This window comes from Neoarius graeffei, chromosome 27 (assembly GCF_027579695.1).
Source record: "Neoarius graeffei isolate fNeoGra1 chromosome 27, fNeoGra1.pri, whole genome shotgun sequence".
NCBI classification, from domain to species: domain Eukaryota; kingdom Metazoa; phylum Chordata; class Actinopteri; order Siluriformes; family Ariidae; genus Neoarius; species Neoarius graeffei.
In genome coordinates this window covers 35,116,092-35,139,846 of record NC_083595.1, presented here as the reverse complement: position 1 = coordinate 35,139,846, position 23,755 = coordinate 35,116,092, and the positions used below count along the sequence as shown (strand labels likewise).

Below are 23,755 nucleotides of genomic sequence, written 5' to 3'. Positions count from 1 at the left end.
GATCACGGGCACCCAGTATGGTTTTCCGGCCTTGACCCTTATGCACAGAGATTCTTCCAGATTCTCTGAATCTTTTGATGATATTATGCACTGTAGATGATGAACTCTTTGCAATTTTACACTGTCAAACTCTTTTCTGATATTGCTCCACTATTTGTCGGCGCAGAATTAGGGGGATTGGTGATCCTCTTCCCATCTTTACTTCTGAGAGCCGCTGCCACTCCAAGATGCTCTTTTTATACCCAGTCATGTTCATGACCTATTGCCAGTTGACCTAATGAGTTGCAATTTGGTCCTCCAGCTGTTCCTTTTTTGTACCTTTAACTTTTCCAGCCTCTTATTGCCCCTGTCCCAACTTTTTTGAGATGTGTTGCTGTCATGAAATTTCAAATGAGCCAATACTTGGCATGAAATTTCAAAATGTCTCACTTTCGACATTTGATATGTTGTCTATGTTCTATTGTGAATACAATATCAGTTTTTGAGATTTGTAAATTATTGCATTCCGTTTTTATTTACAATTTGTACTTTGTCCCAACTTTTTTGGAATCGGGGTTGTAAATAAAGGTTATTTTATTTTAACGCTCAGCTGTATACTTGGACTGAATCCCATACTACGCAGAAAACTAGCATCTGCTTTAATAAGTGTAAATACCAGAGCGTCAGCGATGCAGTAGCTCACACGGCCGAACCATGAGGAACCAGACTCTTTTATAATTAGCCAAGTCGTTCATGAAAACAATCAATCAAAATGCATTGAAAACTGAAGGAGGAGTAGCGATTTTCCTCAAAGTTTGTTAACCGGCCTAATTAGCAACTTTTTAACGAGAAAGGGGAAGGAAGGGGAGAGAAGCAGCTTTGGGACCAAAAAGGTCGCCGGTTTAATTCCCTGGACCAGCAGGACTGGCTGAAGTGCCCTTGAGCAAGGCACCTAACCCCGAACTGCTCCGGCAAGACTGGTGGCATACCTTGTGTCTGATTAGCCAAAGAAAAGCTGATGACGCGATCACCAGTTTGAGAGGCACCCGACCGAAACGGGGCGGCAAAATGTTAGAAAAGTCACAAAACCAGGGAGTAACTTTTGTGCAGACCGATTAGATCTCCCAAACAAAAAAAAAAACAAACAAAAAAAAAAGAATAAAAATCCACTGAAAATTCAGCGAGGAGTAGCGATTTTTGTGAATCGTGGACGGACGGACGCAGCGATGATGGCCTCTGGCCGTGTGAGCTAATAATAATAATAATAATAATAATAATAATTACTAGGGCTGGGAATCGATCCAGATTTCCTGGATCGATTCGATTCCGATTCATAAGGTCACAATCTGATTCGATATCAATTTACTTAGATATTGCTGGATTGTCACTTTAAAGTAAAAACTGTCCCTATTGACAGGAACAGCCCCATATGTGTTTGTGCATGTAATTTAACACCAAATGCCTTCTCCAGTGCAGTTTGATTCGCCGCAGGTTTAGCTGAAACTGTGTCGGCGTGGTGCCTGGATAAGTGGTTGCGGAGACTGGTTGTATTGCCACTATATTTTACCTCTATGTGGCACAGTTTGCACACTGCTTTTGTTCTGTCGACTTCGTCTCTGTCCTCGTAACGTTTGAATCCAAAGTAATGCCATACATCAGCTTTCAGGCCAGGCGGTGATTTTAGCTGTGCAGCTTCAGCCATCTCGCGTTCTTAAGTTTCGGTTTCGTTTGCCGGCACCCGCTTTTTATAGCGGTCCTTGCCCGGTCGAGAAAATAGCGCCTATAGCCACCTGGAAGAGATCGATCCACACATTTTTTAATCGATCTCGTATTTTTTGAACGTGAATCGATATCAGATCGTGGATCGATCTTTTGAACCCAGCCCTAATAATTACACTTTTTTTTTACCCAATGTGCCATCCTTATAAACATCTCGCACATCATCAAACAAACAGTCTTTCAACTGGTGCATGAACATCATTCCACTTACCCTAAGAAAGGTAGCACCAGCTGCACTAGTTCTGCCCGTGAGATCACTTCTTGATTGAAGATCACTAAACAACGCAGGAAATTGTCATAGGCCTCGGAGCTTCTTAGTGCTTTCCTGACCTGAGGAAAATCATTTTATAAAGCCATCATTTTACATATTCATGTGTCTGTGTTCAAAGCACGCATCACAGATTGCAGGAGCAAGTGTGGACAAAGCAGTAAGCCAAGACAAGCCGCCTGGGGCACGACACACACACACACACACACACACATCAGCCAAGACTGTATTAAAGCACTTAACTAGCGCGCCATATGTTATTACACGTTAGCCAGTTTTTAGCCGAGTCAATTTTCTGGGCAACACGCTGGAGGCTCCAGTTGCCTTGTGGGCCAGCTAATGATTTGTCCACCCCTGGAAAAATGCCAACTGTGCACGGACTTACCTTTTCAAAAAACAAAGATTCAGTGCCAATTCCGAATTTGCTGCCTTCAGCCGCTGGGTGTTCTTTCCCCATAAACTTTGGCTTCTTCTGTTAATAACAAAAAAAAGAGTTTCGGTTTGGGAAACGAAACCAAAGCATTCTTCGCTGCAAACATGAAGTGACGCCATCACAGAAATCCACAAATAAAAAAGTCGTGACACTTCAACAGCACCAATGAAGCAGGTTTTACCGTACCTTTAAGGGGGGAGTAGCACCAGGCCCAGAGTGTCTGCGAATCTGGCAGCCATTCTGGTTAAATCTCTGCTTGCTGTTGTTGAGCTGAGGCCTCTTCAACACTCCACTGGGATCCATGCGCACAGACTCGGGCTTCTCGGTGCTTGCTTTGCCCAATAACTACCCAGAAAAGAGCATTTTTAAAAATTACCAACCACACTTACTGTACACGAGCATTCAAAGGTGAAAGTTAGTATTCTGCAAACTGCTTACGACAGAACTATTGGCGTCCGGTAGGAACTGTCCAAACTCGGAGAGCAGATCCTCCTGGTTCTTGAAAAGCCTGGCTACTTGAGCGTACACTTCCTGCTCTGTGAGTGCCGGAGTGTAGTTCCCACCGGCTTCCTTTGCATTCCGCTGCTCTTTCTGCACAAATACCACTTTTTTCAATTAGACTAAAACGATACCTCTTTAATGGAGCACAGTAGCAGCTTTACAGCAGGACCTCGACATTATTCCTTATCATATCATTTTTATACACACGCCTGGCAAATCTGACTTCAAGTTACTTTTATTCAACCAGCAAGTTTTTTTTTTCTTGATTGGGAATGACACAGGCATCTCCCAGAAGATAAGACGACGATGTACAAGAGGCATCATTGTGGAAAAAAAAAAAAAAAAAGAATATTTCTCAGCTTTTATTTACATTTGAACAAAAAGTGGCATGTCCAAAATTATTCATACCCTTCTCGATAATCAATAGACCCCTTCGCAGTAAACGTCATTCATCCGAAAGCGGAAATTGCGTGCGCAGCCTGGACCCAAAAAAGACTCAGAAATGCCTAGTTGTTGTGTTGTTGGGTGTCAGAATCGTAGCAGTGATGGGGTTAAAATGTACAGAATTCCAGCAGGATCTCACCCATTCCCAAAAAAAAAAAAAAAAAAAAAAAAAAATCGCCAACGTCTATGGCTACAAGCCATCAAACGTGTAGACTGGGATGAAAGCACCATCAAAAATGCAGCGCCCACTTCATCACAGGTAAGATCAGGCTATTTATTAAATCTTTCTTTTTTATTCTTTCTAGTCTTCGTTTATTGATGTAGCAAAATACTTTGGTAGCGTTTGTCTGATTAGCTGGGTCATAGTTACACAATGTAATGAATATTGTTAGCATGTTAGCTTAGCATGCAATTTTGTTTGTAGGAGAGGTCTCGCTTGACTCAAGCAGTCCAGATTTGGTGCCATCGTTATTTGTGTATGCCGAAAATCACAATTTTAAAGCAAGGATGGAAAGGTAAAATTGTGTGCCCTCACTCTAAATGCCAACTTACGCTGACTGCTCTAACCTAGCTCCCGCCCCGTTCAGTTTCATTTCTGCTCTCTGCCTCTCGCTTTTTACGCAGCTCTGATTTCTCTTAGCTACACTCTTTACACCATCATTCCTTTCATGCCATTACCTCCTGCAAATTGCTGTTTAGTGTTGGTATTTGCTGTTGTAGCTAAAGCCACATTGCCATCACATCACTGGCATAATTTGATTAAAACAATTTCAGTGTAAAACACGTTCTGTACATGCCCGCACATAACAATCATATGCGTCTAAAGACTTGTAGGCACGAAGTTTTTCGTGGGTGTACACTGAAGTCTTGTCAATAAGGTACGAGTATATATCTGGCCATTGTATACCAGGGAACTTACTAACATCGTCCGTCCACTCTTTAATTAAATGCGGATCCGGTAGGCGATGTCCACTTGTTAGAGTTAACTTATTTATGTAGCATTCTCGATCTTGTAACGACAATTGTTTGGCATAATCTGACAGCTCATAATGCCGGTCTATGGGCAGCGCCATTGTTTCTGAGTCCAGGCTGCGCGCGCATCCTGGCAACGGTCGGTTTGTTTACAAACATGCAAAGGGGTCAATAGAAAAGCCTTTATTGGCTATTACAGCAATCAAACGCTTCCTATAATTGCTGACCAGCTTTTTGCATGCCTCCACTGGTATTTCTGCCCATTCATCTTTAGCGATGAGCTCCAACTCTTTCAGGTTGGAGGGTCTCCTTGCCATCACCCTGATCTTTAACTCCCTCCACAGATTCTCACTTGGATTTAAGTCAGGACTCTGGCTGGGCCACTGCAAAACGTTCATGTTTTTGTCCGCTAACCATTTCTTCACCACTTTTGCTGTGTGCTTTGGGTCATTGTCGTGCTGAAATGGCCACTGGTGCCCAAGGCCAAGTTTCTCTGCAGACCGCCTGATGTTGTTGAGAATCCTGATGTACTGCTTTTTTCTCATGGTGCCGTTTACCTGTGATTAGGTTCCCTGGTCCATTGGCTGAAAAACATCCCCAAAGCATTAGGTTCCCACCACCACGTTTGACAGTGGGGATGGTGTTCTTAGGGTTGAAGGCTTCTCCTTTTTTACGCCAAATGAAGGACACCTCATTATGGCCAAACAATTCAATTTTTGTTTCATCTGACCCTAAAACAGAAGACCAGAAGTCGTCTTTTGTTCAGATGAGCATTTGCAAAGGCCAAGCAGGCTTTTGCGTGCCTTATCTTTTTTTTTTATAATACATTTTTATTAGAATTTTGTACAAGTTACAGAAAACAAAACACAGAAAAAAAAGACAGGAGTAAAAACAAGTAAAACAGAACACACCAAAAAAAAAAACCAAAAAAACCAATAATTATTTAAATAATTATTTAAAAACAATAATTGTGTACACTGCTACATCACTGACACTAGAATCTTAACACAAGTACTAAACAGAGATGGTAAAGGTGGATGGCACTCTATGAACTCCCTTGCTGGTCAAGATCAGTGTTATATTTATCATCAAGGTGAGCCAAAAATGGCTGCCATATATCTGAAAATTTATTAAGATTGTCCATCATGCCATATCGAACCTTCTCCATATGCAATATACCAGGGCTTTTCAAAGTGTGGGGCGCGCCTCCCCTAGGGAGCGCCAGAGTTCTTCGGGGGGGCGCAACGTGAGGAAAAATAAACCAGAATAAGTTAGTATTGCGGACATTTAGCGAACTTCAGCTAGCCTTTGCCAGAGACAAAGTGGATCGATTTTTAGTACCTAAAGCTACAGTGAGTGAGGAGACAGAGTCTGGGCCAAGCAAAAAAAGAAGGAAGTATGATCACGATTATTTAAAGTTTGGATTTTCATGGACTGGATCTGAAGATGCTCCACTGCCACAGTGTGTTGTCTGCCAAGAGGTGCTAGCTAATGATGCTATGAGATGTTTTAAAAAAAGCACAAATGTTTAAAATGTGTAAAAAAAAAAAAAAGCACAGATGTTTAAAATGTGTAAAAAAGATGGTTTTAAAAAAGCACAGATGTTTAAAATGTGTAAAAGAGGTTTTAAAAGCACAGATGTTTAAAATGTGTAAAAAGAGGTTTTAAAAAGCACAGATGTTTAAAAGAGGTTTTAAAAAAAGCACAGATGTTTAAAATGTGTAAAAAAAAAGCACAGATGTTTAAAATGTGTAAAAAAAGCACAGATGTTTAAAATGTGTAAAAAAGATGTTTTAAAAAAGCACAGATGTTTAAAATGTGTAAAAGAGGTTTTAAAAGCACAGATGTTTAAAATGTGTAAAAAGAGGGTCATTCCGTGCCAACTCACCTAAGGGTCCCCACATCACCGTCTCAGATTTTGCTCAAAAAATTCTATAATCAAGAATCATATGTTTGTACCACACATGCAAAATATTAGCTCCCAATTCATTGTAGTTTTGGAACTACTGGCCTTTGAAATTTTGATGTCAAAATACCACATGACGAAATGGCTCTTTCCCCAACTTCAGAGACCCATAACTTTTTATTGCAGCTATCTAGACAGTTGTGTGTGCAGATTCTTACTGAATGATACCCACTCTTTTCAAATCTGTTGTCAGAAAGCCTCTGAAGGACATACGTTTTGCATAATGGGAAGCCAAAAATGACGTTTTGGCCAAAATCACATAAAATTCATTAAAACTCTAGGGGGCATAGTAGAAATATGAAGCTAGTTAGATTTTTTTCCTCACTACATAGTATTTGTAGGGTTGTTATCTGTTCACAGAAACATATTTTGCCATGAAATTTCAATTCCTGAATTTACAAAAAAATTTTTAACATCTTACGTCCTTTCCGAGGGGGCTAAAATAGGGCATTTTCGCCATCTTATTTGGTCATGTGGCTAGGGGTTTAGGATCTTCAAATTTTTTGTGAAGATGCTCTCATATAAGATGTAACTACTCCCTGATTTTTTTTAGCAAACGCCCCTTGCTTCATATTTTAATAATTTTTTTTGTACATGGACAGTTTCATCATTTTTCACTTTTTTCCACATTCAGAACTCTGTAACTCTAAATTGGAAGATTCCTACTAGCAGCTATTTCAGATTTACATACACTGACACACAAATTTTCATATTTTAGTAGTTGTATGCCCAAGAAATTCATATTTTTCTTTCTATTGGGACCTAAAAACAGCTATTTGGCCAAAAATGACAAAAATGCTGGGCAGCTTTTAATAAACAAGGGAATAATGAAGGGGTGTTTTGCACACAAATTAAGGCTTATAAGAACCTAATCTAGGCATACACATTTCCTGAACAACTTTTTCTGTATTGTATATTATTTTTTGCAATTAGAAAATTTTAGGTATAATTGCAATTTTTGTTGAATATCCTTGGAAAATATAGAAAAATAACAACAAAATTCTGGAGTAGTATTTTTTATATACTTCAAGGTTGTGTAAGCACAAAACATTTAGCAATGAGGTTTTATTTACATATTAACACATTCAATGATCCATGATCATGATGTTGAAAAACATCACAAGATTTGTACATAATTTAAAGTCAAATATGGGCATCCGTGATAATGGGTAATTCATTCACAGGCAGTACAGTTTCATGTGATGTGCTAAGACACTCATAAACTGTCATCTAGTAGTACATAAGTTAAAACTTAAGTCTTTCACAAGTTTGAAGTCATCCTCTGTTAGTTGGTAATGGCGTCCCCCACTTTTTATGTTTGGGGCCTCTACCACACAAAGGACATGAAGCAAAGGCACCCAACATTCATCTTTCCTGCTTTGTGGTGGCCATGAGAATGTGTTGCCTTGTCCTTGTCTCATGAAATTGACATACACATCATTTTCTTCTTCATTTCTGGTGACAATATTTCCAATGTACCATTTTCTGTCATAAACACAGGCAATATATTTGCCTGGCTGGTACATATTTGGTGCAGATTGGGACATTTGGCTTGGGGCCTGTAACTGGGACTGTAAAACTGGTGTGGTTTCAGGTCCTATGTCCACTACCGATGATGGTACCACATCAGAAGAAACCCTTCTCATCTCCAGCTGAGTGGGTGCAATTGGGCAGAAGCTGTGATGAGATCTTGTTCCAGGATAGAAAAAGTCACCACATCTTTAATTTATGAGGAAAATAGCCCATTCCCTCCAGAACTTGAAAAATATCAAGTCAACATTTTTGTTATTTTTGGCCAAATAGCTGTTTTTAGGTCCCAATAGAAAGAAAAATATGAATTTCTTGGGCAGACTACTACTAAAATATGAAAATTTGTATGTCAGTGTATGTAAATCTGAAATAGCTGCTAGTAGGAATTTTCCAATGTAGAGTTACAGAGTTCTGAATGTGGAAAAAAGTGAAAAATGATGAAACTGTCCATGTACAAAAAAAATTATTAAAATATGAAGCAAGGGGCGTTTGTTAAAAAAAATCAGGGAGTAGTTACATCTTATATGAGAGCATCTTCACAAAAAACTAGAAGATCCTAAACCCCTAGCCACATTAACAAATAAGATGGCAAAAATGCCCTATTTTAGCCCCCTCGGAAAGGACGTAAGATGTAAAAAAAATTTTTTAAAATTCAGGAATATAATTTTCATCGCAAAATATGTTTCTGTGAACAGATAACAACCCTACAATTACTATGTAATGAGGAAAAAAATCTAACTAGTTTCATATTTCTACTAGGCCCCTTTGAGTTTTAATGAATTTTAAGCGATTTTGGCCAAAATGCCATTTTTGGCTTCCTATTATGCAAAAAGTATGTCCTTCAGAGGCTTTCTGGCAACAGATTTGAAAAGAGTGGGTATCATTCAGTAAGAATCTGCACACACAACTGTCTAGATAGCTGCAATAAAAAGTTATGGGTCTCTGAAGTTGGGGAAAGAGCCAATTTCGACATGTGGTGTTTTGACATCAATATTTCAAAGGCCTGTAGTTCCAAAACTACAACATAATTGGGGGCTAATATTTTGCATGTGTGGTACAAACATATGATTCTTGATTAGAGAATTTTTTGAGTAAAATCTGAGACGGTGATGTGGGGGAGTTCCTGAAATTTAGGTGAGTTGGCACGGAATGACCCAAGAAGTTTTAAAAAGCACAGATGTTTAAAAAAGGTTTTAAAAAAGCACAGATGTTTAAAATGTGTAAAAGAGGTTTTAAAAAGCATGTTTAAAAGAGGTTTTAAAAAAGCACAGATGTTTAAAATGTGTAAAAAAGAGGTTTTAAAAAGCAGAGATGTTTAAAATGTGTAAAAAAAAAAAAGCACAGATGTTTAAAATGTGTAAAAGAAAAAAATAATGTGTACAACAACCATTTTTTTTAAATACGAATGGAATATTAAGTATAGCAACAATAAAAATTGTAAGGGGGGCGCTGTTGTTTATTTGCTCTCTGATGGGGGGCTGACTCTCCCACACTTTGAAAACCCCTGCAATATAACAATGAGCTCACGTAACCAGATCTTAAACTGAGGCACAGTATCTGACTTCCAGAGTTTTAAAATCATTTTCATTGCAATTACCATTCCATACATAATAGTGCTTTGCACCGAAACCCCATGTTTAAGTCGAGAAGGAGAAACCCCAAATAATGCAATCACTGGATCAGGTTCAAAACACACAGCCAGACATGTCAGAAAACCACTTAAATATGTTACACCAAAAATTATACAGTTTCGGACATGTCCAAAAAGGTGTGAGTCAGAGAGCCCTCTGCAGATTTACATCGGTCACACAGCGATGAAATGGTGGGAAGGATTCTGTGCAGTTTGGTTTTTGAATAATGAAGCCTGTGCATCACCTTTAATTGGATTAACTGGTGCCTGGTGTTGATGGAGCAAGATCGGGTCCTACCAAGGCCCTCCCTCCAAACATCATCTCCAATCTGCATTCCCAGCTCCTCCTCCCAGGAGTTTTTCCCCAAAGAGTGCGTAGCAGAAACCATTTGTTCAGAAAATATATTTACAAAGCCAGAGACCAATTTTCTAGATTCAGGTGGACCCAACCAAAGCTTATAAATCAATTTATCTTCCGGAAGAGACTCAAAGTTAGGCACACATTGACGGACATAATTCCTAATCTGTAAATATCGGAAAAAATGCGTTGTGGGAAGAGAAAACTTGTTTTGTAACTGAGCAAATTGTTTATTAATATACAGATCTTTCAGAGTGACCAAACCCTTTAGCCTCCGACTGTCAAAAGACCCGTCCGAGAGGGATGGAGAGAATGCATGATTGTGATATACTGGGTAGAAGTGTCTGGTAGTCTGCAGCCCTTCCTAATTTGCTGCCATATTTTTAAGCAATTAAAAATGATCATATCCATCTTACAGTTGCAGGAGGTCTGGGTGTTGAGAAGAGAAGTGCTGGAAGCGAACTGTTTTTGACATCACTCATTTCAATGGCAACCCAAGGGGGAGTCTCGACAGATACCTCCATATTCTATCCTTCCTGCCAAGGGACAAGGGCTCTAGCATTCACTGCCCAGTAGTAATGCAGGAAATATGGCAACCCGAACCCACCCATTTCCCCTGGTTTATGTAAATGAGCTTTTGAAATTCTGTGAGCTTTAAAGCCCCAAATTAAAAAGGTAGAACCATCGAATCCAGAGATTTGAAAAAAAGATTGTGCCAAAAAAAAAGGTAAATTTTGAAAGAGATACAAGAACCTCGGCAGGGAAACCATCTTGATGGCATTTATTCGACCCACCATAGAGACAGGAAGATTCCTCCATTTTTCAATGTCCCTCCTCAGTTTCTCAACTTTCTCAAGAAAGTTCAGCTTAAGCCTAGGTCACAACCGGACGTACGATTTTTTGGCCGTGCGATTTTTGGCGTTTCCCAAATCGCTGCTTTTTTTGTTCGTGGAGAAAGACGCGCGTTGGCCGCAAGTTTGTCTTGCAACCTGAAAAAAACGTAAGCGCCCGTAGAGTTTGTTTGACATGACAAAGAACCTCTGCGGCCAGTCTACGGCTCGAAAATCAGCACGTCACACGCGCGCCCTCCGTGCGTTTCTTGCGTTTCTTGCACGTAGACCAGCCGTAGGAGCACGTACGGCCGGTTGTGACCGAGGCTTTAAAAATTAGTTTAGGATCTTTTGACAAAACTACACCAAGATACTTCAGCCTGTTGGTAATTTTGAACGGGAGATTATGCAGAAATTCAGTGTTGAGATCCGCACCCAATGACATGAATTCACTCTTCTGCCAGTTAATTGCGTAACCCGAAACTTCACCAAATGTTCCGATTAGGTCCAGCAAAACAGGAACTAATTTCTCTGGTCGTGATATGAAAAGAACAACATCGTCCACATATAGGGAAATATGGTGATCCACTTTACCCAGCCGGATGGGTTCAATAGAAGGGCGATTCCTGATACTAATGGCAAGAGGCTCAATGGCAAAGAACAATGGGCTGAGAGGGCGGCCCTGGCGTGTCCCGCGGTGTAATCGGAACGGCACTGATCTTTCTTGACTTGTGAGAATGGAGGAAGATGGATGAGCATATAGCATTGTAATCCACGATACAAATTGACTACCAAATCCAAACTCCTCCAAGACCTTTACCATGTATGCCCATTCCACTTGGTCAAATGCCTTTTCCGCATCTAGGCAGAGGGCAGCCACCCTCAAGCCCTTACTGTACCTATGATACATTATATTCATCAATTTTGACATTAAAAAAGGAAAATCTATTAGGGACAAAGCCAGTTTGATCAGCGTGAATGATGGATGATATATATTTATTTAACCGATTTGCTAGTAACTTGGTAAAAATGTTCATGTCTGAATTCAATAGGGCTATAGGACGAAAAGATGAAGGCTCAGTTTCATCCCTACCTTCTTTTAATAATAATGAAATATTGGCTTCATATAATGTGGGCGGAAATTCCTGGGTTCCAAATGAATGATTGAACATCCTCAAAAGGAGGGGAGCAATCTTCAGAGAATTTTTTTTTATACAGTTCGATTCCGAAACCATCTGGGCCAGCGGCCTTGCCATTGGGAAATGATTTTACAGCATCCAGAATCTCTTGCGTGGTGATGTCAGAATTCAAAGCTTCACGGGCAGCCTCACTTAATTTAGGAAGTTTTAGATGCCCCAACCAATCAGAAACATTCCCTTTTCCATTTGACATGCATAACTCTGCATAATATTCCCTAAAGCGATCGTTTATACTTTTAGGATCAGTAATTAGTTCTCCAGTCTTTGGTTTAATCTTGTATATGGCTCTACTAGCTTGCCAGCCTCTTAACTGTTGGGCCAGTAATTTATGGGGCTTATCCCCCAACTCCAAGTGTTTCTGCCGGATCTTAAACAATTGATCGCATATCTGACTGGATAGGTGTTATATTCATATTTTAGTTTAAGAATATTTTGTAAGGTGGAAGGGTTGGAGGAACTCCTGTAAGCAAGTTCCAACTGCGATAGCTCAGTTTCAATTTCTGACCGTCGCTTCCGCCTTTCCTTTTTCAGAGAAGATTCAAAAGAGATTATGTGACCCTGAATAACTACTTTAAAAGTTTCCCATAAAGTGGAATCTGTGACTTCCAAATTGTCATTGCTCTCCAGGAATTCTGAGATCTTAGTGGATATATATTGACTAGGGATGTTAACCGATGACCGTTTGACCGGTGGTTGACCGAATCAACGTTAACCGGTTAATTTTTTTTTTGGTTGTCGGTTAAAAAAAAAATCCAATCGTTTTGAAGCTGCCGATTTTGGAGCGGAGAATCTGGAAACGCTTGGGGCATGCCATGCGGTGTAAGGACGACAGCTGACAAATCAGAAAACACCCGTTCAGTCATGTCCCACCCTCCCGCCCCAGTTGAAGACAGCTGACAAATCAGAAACACCCATTCAGTCATGTCCCGCCCTCCCGCCCCAGTTGAAAACAGCTGCCACTCGGTGAGAGAAAAGTGTAGACACAGGCTTTTTAGCTTACAAATTACTATTGTTTTTTTTTTTTTAATTATTATTAGAAGGCACATGGAGTTTAGTCCTGCCTTGGCCAGTGCATTCTGAAAGCATGTTTCGGTCTGTAGCCAACAATGCATGTTATTGCAGATCACATCTCTCCACACAAACTAAAAGCACAGATGCCGACTTTTTCACGGCTGAATCGTGCAGATCCGATTTTTTTTTAGGCGGGGCGTTGGAGTGTCTAATTTCATCAGAGTAAATTCTGTATTAAAATTACTAAATAAGCAAATGCCGTTGAAATTATTCAGACACTCCAAGGCCCCCCCCTAAAAAAAAAAAAACCCGGATCTGCACGATTCAGCCGTGAAAAAGGCGGCATCCGCCAAAAGGCGCACCACTCCCCCCCCCCCCCCCCCCCCCCCGCTTCGCTCCCTCGCCATGGTGAGCGCCCTCATACTAAATTTTTCTAGAAAAAACCCTGTCGCATACCGAAATACGCCTTGTCGGCGGATAGTATTCAAGACAGTGTCTCTGCAAACGCCTCGGCATCCTGCAGGGACGAAAAAAAACTCTGTCCATGGTGCCACTGGAGACCCGCAGCCGTGCCGGGTAGACGAAACCGCACCTCACACCTGCATCTCGGAGTCGCTTACGGACGGGATCAAATGCCTGCCGTTGCTTCATCACCTCCGCTGGGTAATCAGGAAAGAAGTGAACTGCTTTACCATTGTAGTGCAGAGGAAACTGCTGGTGGACCAGCTGTAATATTTTCTCCTTCAGTTGGAAGTGATGAATCCGTGCCATCATGACACGTGTCGTCCTCGGAGAGCCATCTTCCCAGCCGATGAGCCCGGTCCACCTCCAGCGGTTTGGGAAAGTTATCAGCGCCCAGCAGCTCAGGGATGAACTTTGCCAAAAACTCTGTTGGGTGTCTGTTCTCGATTTTCTCAGGCAAGCCAACGATTTTAATATTCTGCCACCGGGAGCGAGCCTCCAGGTCCGTTACTCTCAGACAAAGTGCTTCATTTTCCGACTGCATTTTCATACATTTCTGCTCAATGAGTGAGAGACGGCAGTCATACTCCGAGCTAGCATTTTCCACCTCCTATATTCGGTTACCGAGACTAACCAGCGTCGCCTGGGTGGATGCCAAAGATGCCTCCAAGTCATTAAAACGGTCATTCATTGTCCTGCTCATACATCGTATAGCTGCGAGGATGCTCGATTCAGACTCCAGATCAGACTCGTTGGCTAACTCCAGGGCCACAGCAGCTAGCTCCGCACATGGCTGGCCATCGGCTTCATTAGAGGCTCTCTCTTGCCGCTTCCCTCTTTCAGTTTTGTCATCTTGAGGCGCTTAGGTCAAAGTATTTATGAGGCGAAACCGGGAAATTAGGTGAAATCTTAAGTAAATGACCGAACTATTTCGAATGTGGAGAGGAGCTCTGAGAAATACGACTACTCCATACGGTACTCACTAGCGCCCCTGTGTGCCTTATCTGGAGAAGTGGCATCCTCCTTGGTCTGCGTCCGTGGAACCCGGCAGTGCGCGGTGTCCGTTGGACTGTCTGCCTTGAGATCTTGCCACCAGCAGAGCCCAGATTCACCAGGATGGCCTTGGTGGTGATCCTTGGATTCTTTTTCACCTTCCTCACCATCCTCCTGGCCAGCACAGGTGTCACTTTTGGCTTCCGACCACGTTCTCTGAGATTTTTCAGAGTGCGCAACATCTTCTATTCTTTAATAATACTTTGCACTGTAGCCACTGGAACCTGAGAACCTTTAGATATGGCCTTATAGCCCTTTCCTGACTTGTGAGCAGCCACAACACGCAGCCGCAGGTCCTCAGTGAGCTCCTTTGTCTTAGCCATGACCGTCCACAAACCAACTGCAGACAGCTGCTGTTTTTCACCTGTTGAGTTGATTAAAACAGCTGTTCCCAATTAATCAGGATGCTTTAGAACAGCTTGGACTATTTGGAAGGGTATAGAACTTTGGATTTTACCATAGACTGTGACAGTTTGCAAAGGGTATGAATAATTTTGGACATGCCACTTTTTGTTCAAATGTAAATAAAAGCTAAGAAATAATTTTTCCACAATGATGCCTCTTGGACATCGTCTTCTTATCTTTTGGGAGAAGCCTGGGTCATTTCCGGTCCCAAAAAAAAAAAAAAAAAAAAAACCTTGCTGGTTGAATAAAGGTAACCAAGTCGAAATTTGCCAGGGGTATGAATAATTTCGGCCTTGTGTGTGTGTGTGTGTGTGTGTGTGTGTATAGTGATATTTCAATTGCACGCCTACAACTACCATGTATACAACATTACCTTCATTCAAAAAAAAGCCTACAGTACTCGGACAAAGAAAACACACGTTCTTTCATACATTTTGCTTTTCAAGGCTGTTCCTTATCTGCTCTCACCTGGTACGTGTGCAGAATCTCCAGAAAGGCTTTGTAGATGTCTGGTTGGCCTTGAAAGCGGTTTTTGATTTTGTTGACATAATTGATGGCATGGTTGAACTCCACAGGCTGGTTGTTCTGCAGTGGAGGCGCGCTGGCAGGCGTGCTGCTCACCGGCGTGTGAGACTGGACTGAGGGGGAGCGGGGCGAGGCGTACGACGGGATGGACGGATTGTGCTGGCTGGTTGGGGTCAGAGCCGGAGACTGCATGGGCTACAGGGAACACGAAGGGTGCATTTCAGATTTTCAAAATAATAAAAGAAACGTACTGCTGAAGAAAATGTGTGCTTACACATCTATATACACATGCATACAAAAATACCGCGAGTTGGCCTAGTGGTTAGCGTGTCCACCTCTTGATCGGGAGATCGCGAGTTCTACTCACGGTCTGGTCGTACCAAAGACCCTCATAAAAATGGTACCTACTACCATCTGGCAAGGTACGCTGCAATACAGATGCGAGTGGGGAGTCAAACTCTCGCGGTTACCAGAGGACTAGCCCCCCACTGTAACCCTAGCTATGTAATAGGCGAGAGGCCGAGGGCTACGGAAATGGAGATCGGCGCCGCCCTATGCGCCACATGGTGTGGGAAGGACTTTGATTTGATACATATAAAAATACATCTTCTGACTTTCTACATCAAGTCAGTACAATTTAAAAAAAAAAAAGTTCCAAGCATTCATTTTCCAGCACAAAATTAAATGTTAAAGAAAAAAAAAAAAAGTTTGTATCTTAGCTGCATATTCCATAATAGAGCACTTTTCAGATTAAAAAATAAAGTCTAATGGGTTTTGGCACAAAATTAAGAAGCGAGAGTGACAGTGTCCAGAAGAACTGTGGCTGGTTCTGGAAGATGCTCAGTAAAACCTACAGCTCATTTCCGCATAAAACTGCACTCGCTGTACCCGAGACTGCCATTTTATTTTTTTAAAGCAAAGGGTCGCCTCACACCAAATATTAACTTTAATTTATTATGGCTTACTGCTACTGTTGATAGTATTTTTTTTTAATGCTGAAACATTTTATTTCATTATTTTTAAGCCATTTTTGGCCTACAGCATTCTTTCCATGTGCCTACGACTTTTATACAGTACTTTATTTTTTTCACGGTCCGGTTTCCATCAAATCCAGCGCTCTGATTGGCTGGCGAGCGGGTCTGTATCCTACGGTACGGACCCAGTTACGGACCTCTGGCGACTCGCTCGTTCACAACAACAAACATCGTAGCATTTTTTGTCAACATTTATCTTTTTTATAAGATTTATTTATAAGATTATCAAAAATCTTATCGATTTTTGCCAGCATTTCTCAGCATCATAGCATTAATTTTACAGCATGGATAGCGATAACGACAGTGTTCACAGCGAAAGCGAGTTTTACTACCCTGAGAAAGAAGAAATAAAATAAAACATTTCAGGAGAAAGCTAAAAACCTCTAACTGTTGCTAACGCCGAGCAAAAACATGGCTGAATCCTGAATGACTCGATTTTGTACAAATAGGGGACTACATAGGTGGCAAAATGTAGTTTTTTTCCTGCCATGGAAGTGCACTTGTATACCGAGGAGGAAGCCATTTGCATTACAGCCGTGAATGAGGATTCAAAATAGCATTAATATTTTACATCATGGATAGCGATAACGACAGCGAAAGCGAGTTTTACTACCCTGAGGAAATAGAAATGAAAACATTTCAGGAGAAAGCTAAAAACCTCTAACTGTTGCTAATGCCGAGCAAAAACATGGCTGAATCCTGAATGACTCAATTTTGTACAAATAGGGGACTACATAGGTGGCAAAATGTAGTTTTTTTCCTGCCATGGAAGTGCACTTGTATACCGAGGAGGAAGCCATTTGCATTACAGCCGTGAATGAGGATTCAAAACGGCGGCTCGGCTCGGTTTTCCCTTTCGGGCGCTCTCGTTTTCTGTTAGAATTCGGTAAAGAAAAAAATAAATATATTATTTACCAGCTTAAGGTCGGTTCGTATGGTGAAATACCGTGACCTCGGCCTTGAATACTGACCTCGGCCCTCTTTCAAGACCTCGGTCACGGTATTTCACGATACGGACCTCCCAGCTGGTAAATAACATATGTATGTTTCACACAGCAGACAGTAAAACAGCCTCACCTCAACCTGTTACAAAGTGCAAAAAATTACTCATTTTACTGTCCAAAAAGACTTCATCATCACACAAAGTCACACAACGAACCGCTCTACTGTTCAATACAAAGTATACCCTTGGGGTACCTTGCTGATCTTGGCAGGCGTGGGCTGGCTGGGCATGGGGAGAGCAGCGGTGCTGGTGGGAGCTGAAGTCTGGATCTGGTGCGGAGTTTGCTGCGCAATGGGGATGTTCTGCACTGAAACACCATGCGGCGTGATGTGATGGATTTGGCCTGGAGTCGTTACATTCACCATGTCGTTCGTCTGCACTTCTATCTTGTAGCCAGGGGGCAGGAAGGTATTAAAGCCCATGATGAGGTCTGGATGGCCCTTAAATAGCTGTGACACTCTGTTAATCACGCCTGGTGTATCGATGCTGGAAACACACACACACACACACACCTCAATAACCAGCGAGTCCTTTGGCATGCAACTGAACAGTAATTACTGAACGAGTGCTTGTTTAAAAGCATGACGCAAACATATTATTTGTAATAAGTTACTATTATACTGATTGTATGCACATACGGTACCAGTCAAAAGTTTGTACACCCCTACTCATTCATAGGTTCTTCTCTATTTTGACCATTTTCTACATTGCAGAACAATACTGAAGACTTCAAACCTATGGACCCTTTTCACGTGACGTCACGACAAACGCGGCCGCCATTTTGGACATGTACTACCAGTAGTTTACCACAGCCAGCATTGAGGAACGGCAGCAAAGAAAGTGTTTATTTTCAGCAAGACTTCCATCATGCCACTATATTGATGTGCACCTGGATGTAGTAACCATCAACAAACAAGGCAAGGGTTATCATTTTATCAGATCCAGGTAGATGCTGACCGACGGAGAAGATGGATAGCGGCCATAAACAGGAAAGACTGGCAGCCCTCGGCATACCAGCGCTTGTGCAGTGACCACTTTGTTGGAGGTAAGACGAATAAAATTAGCCAGAAAAGGCATTACATTGCTGTTAACATTCTGTGGCGGCGAGTGTGTAACCAAATAGGCTAAAATAACCCATTGTAACCTCTTTGTTCTTCTGTAGTAGCTATTAGCTAACGACATTAGCTAGCGTTGTGTTCCTTTGCTGTTGGTAGACTGTCGGACAGATCAGAGGCAGTGTCCTACAAACAGCGCTTAATTTGAGGGGGAGCAAGCCGGAGCGCGCTCCGGAACCTCGGGCGTTGGCTCCGGTGATCCGACACCTCTTTTGACTATGTAACAAAAAAAAAAAAAAAAACAAATAATTAAATTAAAAAATGCAAGTTTATTTAGTGTTAATGTCTGATTTTGATATCTGTCCTGTTGGTGATTTCTCTCATGAAACAACATCCACAAAATATCTGCAGATGAACTTAATTTGCAGTGTTATTACAAAACATGCCCAGAAGCGCAGCGCAGCGCAGCGCCGCGCCCCCCCCCCCTCTTTTTTTCCGCACCGGAGCCGCTCATCCTCTGCACTCCGGGACCTCCCACTTTACAAATTAAGCACTGCCTACAAATAAGTGTTCAAAACAAGAGGAACATGTATTTGTCTCTTAAATCCAGGCCGTTCCCTGTGATCTGTAACAACGGTTGGAGAAAGTAATGGCAAATAGTGAGTGCACAAACCATAGAAGGTAAACTGTACACAGCGCCAGGGCAGTGTGATGGTATGTCTACTTTTAGATTGTGTTAGCTTATCAATGAACACACTCGTCACTTGACGAGTTTCACGTCTTTACGACGGATACTTAAATGTGTGTTAGGTATTATTGTTGCAGTCTAAGCAGTCATTGTAGCAGCTAGATGAGCGAGAACCGAAAGGGTCTGTGCCATAAACCGTTATTTCTGTACGGCGTTGCTAATGTGTCGTTACTGTTATTTCTCCCTCTGCTCGCCCTGTAAATGCCCTACGTCGCTGGATAGCGAAGGTGTTTTCTGCATCTCGCTCCTTTTTCTTGTATGTTCTCCGTTTGTCGCCTTCCTCGCATTCAAACCAATTCGAGCCGAAGTCCGCTACATGTCCAAAATGGTGGTCGCGTTTACGAAGGTCACGTGACTGAAAAGGGTCTATAAAATAACATATGGAACCTGTATTGAATTATGTGGTAAACAAAAAAGTCTTAAAAGGTTGACTGACTTTCAGATTTTTCAAGTGTCGGTCGTAAAAAGAATTCTCCCGACGCCCAGTTATTTTTGTTGAGTGGACTGAAAGCTACCGAATTCCAATCGCAGACTTACAATTTTATTAGGTTTTTTAAAAATAGAACAATTAATGAATTTAAGGCGACGTGGCCCTAAATTCCGCGCAATTATTTCCTGCGTCACCGTGACGCAATCCAAGATACTATATCATGCATCATGCGGTGGGCTTTCCCTGTTTGCGCAAGGCATTGTGGGATACAAATTTGAAACAGGAAAGGATAATGGAGGATGTGAATGAAACGTGAAAGACCGACTAGAGTAACGGAAAGTGAGAAGAAAAGACATTATGTTGCGAAGGAAAGGATACATAGTACCTAACTAATAAATATCGGCGGTCAGCGAGCACCCCGGTGTGATCAGCTGTTCGTTTAGCGACAGAACGATATAACTGTCAGTGCACGGTCAAAGGTGAACCTGTAGACTGCAGATAGTAATGCGACACTGGATACAAGCTGCCGTAAAATCCAAAAGACGACGATGATGGCGAAAGGTAAACCTGCGCATGCGCACACGGACTTGCTCTGTCTGCTTGACTACGTGAAGCGAGCGATTTCATGCACATTATTTGCAGAAATAAACGTACATTGGCAAGTGGCCTAGCGGTTAGCGTGTCTGCCTCTCAACCAGGAGATCGCGAGTTCTACTCGCGGTCGGGTCGTACCAAAGACCCTCATAAAAATGGTACCTACTGCCATCTGGCAAGGCACGCTGCGAGTGGGGAGTCAAACTCTCGCGGTTACCAGAGGACTAGCCCCCCACTGTAACCCTAGCTATGTAATAGGCGAGAGGCCGAGGGCTACGGAAACGGAGATCGGCGCTGCCAAACGCACCATGAATGGTGCAGGAAGGACTTTGACAATGACCAAATTTCAAAGGGAACTAAATTTCAGCGGTTTTATGAAATCGAAAGGCCGTCTACTTTAAAAAATAAAAATAAAAAAAAAAATACGTTTCATATTTTAGATGTTCCATTCATTCATTACTTTATTACTTCAAAGTAGCCAGCGTTTACCTTGACACTACTATGATCATTATCATAACCAGCTTCATGAGGTAGTCACCTGGAATGCTTTTCAATTAACAAGGTATGCCTCGTCAAAAGTTAATTAGTGCAATTTCTTGCCTTCTTAATATGTGCTTGAGATCAAACAGTAAATAAAAGTCAATAGCCCTATTCCACAACTGTACTAATCCATATTATGTCAAGAACCGCACAACTAAGGCTACATCCACACGACAACGGCAACGAGATGTTATTTAAAAAAATATCGCGTCCACATGGGCAACGATTAGTAAAATATCAGGTCCATATGGCAACGCAACGCTTGCTGAAAACAATGCAATACACATGCCACACCTCTAGGGGCGCTGTAAGACGGTCCCTTCGGAGACACCAGAACAATAGAAGTAGTAAGGACGCATGCGCATAAACTATTATGCGCGAGACTTCATATTAGCCACAAAGTCAGAAAAATCTGTTCGTAAAATTACGTTATAATGACCAAACAATGAAAAGTATTTTTCCAGTCTCACCTGTGAAAGGTAATCCCATGTGATCTCGTTTGGACGGTAAACCTGTTGGTACAGTTAAACGCAGCACATGAATGAGGCATCTTTATTCTCCGCTTTGACCCATCCAATATGGCAGCGAGGATGACGTATGATTCTACACGGAAGGCGGCGTCTTTAATGGTCCGGAATAAATTGAATGCTACACGTTGATGGATTAATTTGTTCTTCTACGCCCTTTTTGAGGAATGTATTGTAGGACTTAAACCAACATCTGAAGAGGTGAGATCGCTCCTTTTTTTCCCTATTTTTGCTGGCAGGATTGACTCTGCCCTAAGGGCTATTCTCTCTCTCTCTCTCTCTCTCTCACTTTGCACCATTACACAATAAATATTCACAGTGAAAATATTTTGTAAGCGCGTTTCATGAACCAAGTTATAGGATTTGTTGACAACTCGCATCGAGTTTGTTACACTTCTACCCGGCGTGAAGCACTGACAGTCATGTGGTTGTGATGTCATCGTAAACAAATCCGTTCTACTCATCCAGACGACTTCGCAACGGCAACGTTGCCAGATCTTTCCACTCTGGAACCCGTTCTCAAAAGATTGCGTTTTGGGGCACCCAAAACGCCGGTGCCGTGTGGACGCCAGGCCTAAACGATAAACAATTGTATCGGATTCACCTGAATCCGTTGCCGTGTGGACAGGGCCTAAGTCAAGAGAAACGACGTCCATCATTACTTTAAGACATGTCTTAATTAATAAAAATGAACAAACACTGAATTAGAAGGTGCAACCAAACTTTTGACTGATCCTGGAGATGCATTTAATTATTTCTCTTTTTATGTTGTTAGACAAACCTATTGCAGGACTATATATTTTTTTCCATACTGGAGAAAGAGGATTGATATAAACTGAGGTGTCCGAGCCACAAAAAACAAACCCTGATCAACCAAAATAAAAACGCATAAAGTGCCTACACTCATCAGGAAGCTCAATCTCGAACTCTGCAAATTGGAAATGGCACGTTACCCTGCTGCATGTAGTACGACGAGCTTTAATACGACGTGTAAGGAATAAAACACACCATGATGTGCTGTTACAAGAAAATAACGACTGACTGGGTGACTAGATGCAATCTTCAACAAGTGGATTAATAATTTGTGACTTGCTCTGCAACCAGAACTACTGTCAAGGCTAATGTTATTTATGGGGGAGAAGGAAAAAAAAAAAAAAAAGACCAAATAAAAATTAATACTGTATAATAGTAAGTTTCCTAAAAGGGGGGAAAAAAATTAATAAAAAAATGCTGAAACAAAGTCGACACTCTGACCAGTCTGTACACACTCAATAATTTCCCCAAAATGATTAAATCATTAAATACACGTCAATTCAATCTGACCTCTGAGATTTGAATTCTTTCATTATATCCAGGAAGTCGTTGTAAACTTGAGGCTGATTTCCGAACTGGAGCTTCACTTGATCAAGGTAGGAAAGTGCATCTTCCACCTGCCGGCACGCAGACACAACAGAGCAATTACAATCAACTCTCAATCAGCAGTAAACGTATCCTCATTTTGTCAGAAACAACTCTGTGAAGTCTACATATGGACGACCTTAAGCCTCTGGAACTGCTGCTGGCCTGGTGTTGGAGCAGAAGCAGGCGGGGCATGAGAGTGACCCTGACCCACGGTGGCGCCTGTAGGCTGGACCACGGGGCCGTGATGATGAGCGCCAGCGTGCACTGCAGGACTGTCGCTGTGCCCATGCCCTCCAGAGGTCTGAGCCAACGGCACCTGAACACCGTTGCAGATAACAACAATCACTAAACATGACTATAAAGACTTTCCAATAAGCTAATTAACCGTGCAGGCTGCCTTTAATCTGAACGTTGTCTACTCCCAGCCGACCTGCAAACAGCATCCATCACATACCTGAAAAGTCGGAGGGACCTGAGAGTACTGCACACCAGCAGCAGACTGCATGTTTTCTGAGGCAGCCCCGTAGACAGAAGATGCAGCAGCAACGACACGGTGATGAAAGCTTTCCGTGCCTCCGGGGAGCCGCCGCTGAGACCCAAACGCTGTTTCCTGATCGTCCGAGCGCCGCTTCATTGTGTCCTCATGCTCCACAGCTCAATAAAATCTACAACAGTGAAGAGTGGATCAGAGTGGATTTATAAGGAGCAGAACAAAGAGTCGAGAAAGAGACTAGAGCCTGATAATACAGCGAAAACATCATATGACATCTGAAGACACTCGGCTTACATCATGATATTTCCTGATAATAAACTGGCACCATCAAAACAAGTGTTGCATTTTAAATTCAGTATTTAAAAAAAAAAAAAAAAGAACTGACCAGAGAAAAAACAAACAGCTGATACTGGCATAAAGTGACCGCATTTAATCAGCTCCTTGTTACTATGCAGTTATAAGGGAACTGACCGTGACACTAGTTTTAACAAAGTATACAAGTAGGTCCTGGTGTAGTAATAACAGTGTAATAATGTAATATGCTTTAAAAATTTAACCTTGTTTATCATAATAGTGTTGATAGCA

The 23,755-nt window shown here is 41.8% G+C and overlaps 1 protein-coding gene across 1 annotated transcript in view; it reads right to left on the bottom strand.

Annotated features, from left to right (window-relative positions):
• The window catches only part of sin3ab (SIN3 transcription regulator family member Ab), an 81,080-nt gene that overhangs the window by 41,113 nt on the left and 16,212 nt on the right, over window positions 1-23,755 (bottom strand). The window contains exons 2-10 of the mRNA XM_060911962.1: window positions 23,132-23,342; window positions 22,814-22,993; window positions 22,600-22,706; window positions 17,577-17,868; window positions 15,289-15,540; window positions 2,898-3,050; window positions 2,646-2,804; window positions 2,412-2,498; window positions 1,970-2,088 (exon numbers count right to left, since the gene is read on the bottom strand). Of these exons, the coding sequence (XP_060767945.1) occupies window positions 1,970-2,088; window positions 2,412-2,498; window positions 2,646-2,804; window positions 2,898-3,050; window positions 15,289-15,540; window positions 17,577-17,868; window positions 22,600-22,706; window positions 22,814-22,993; window positions 23,132-23,311 (1,529 nt within the window). The 5' untranslated portion in view covers window positions 23,312-23,342. The remainder of the gene's footprint in view (window positions 1-1,969; window positions 2,089-2,411; window positions 2,499-2,645; window positions 2,805-2,897; window positions 3,051-15,288; window positions 15,541-17,576; window positions 17,869-22,599; window positions 22,707-22,813; window positions 22,994-23,131; window positions 23,343-23,755) is intronic.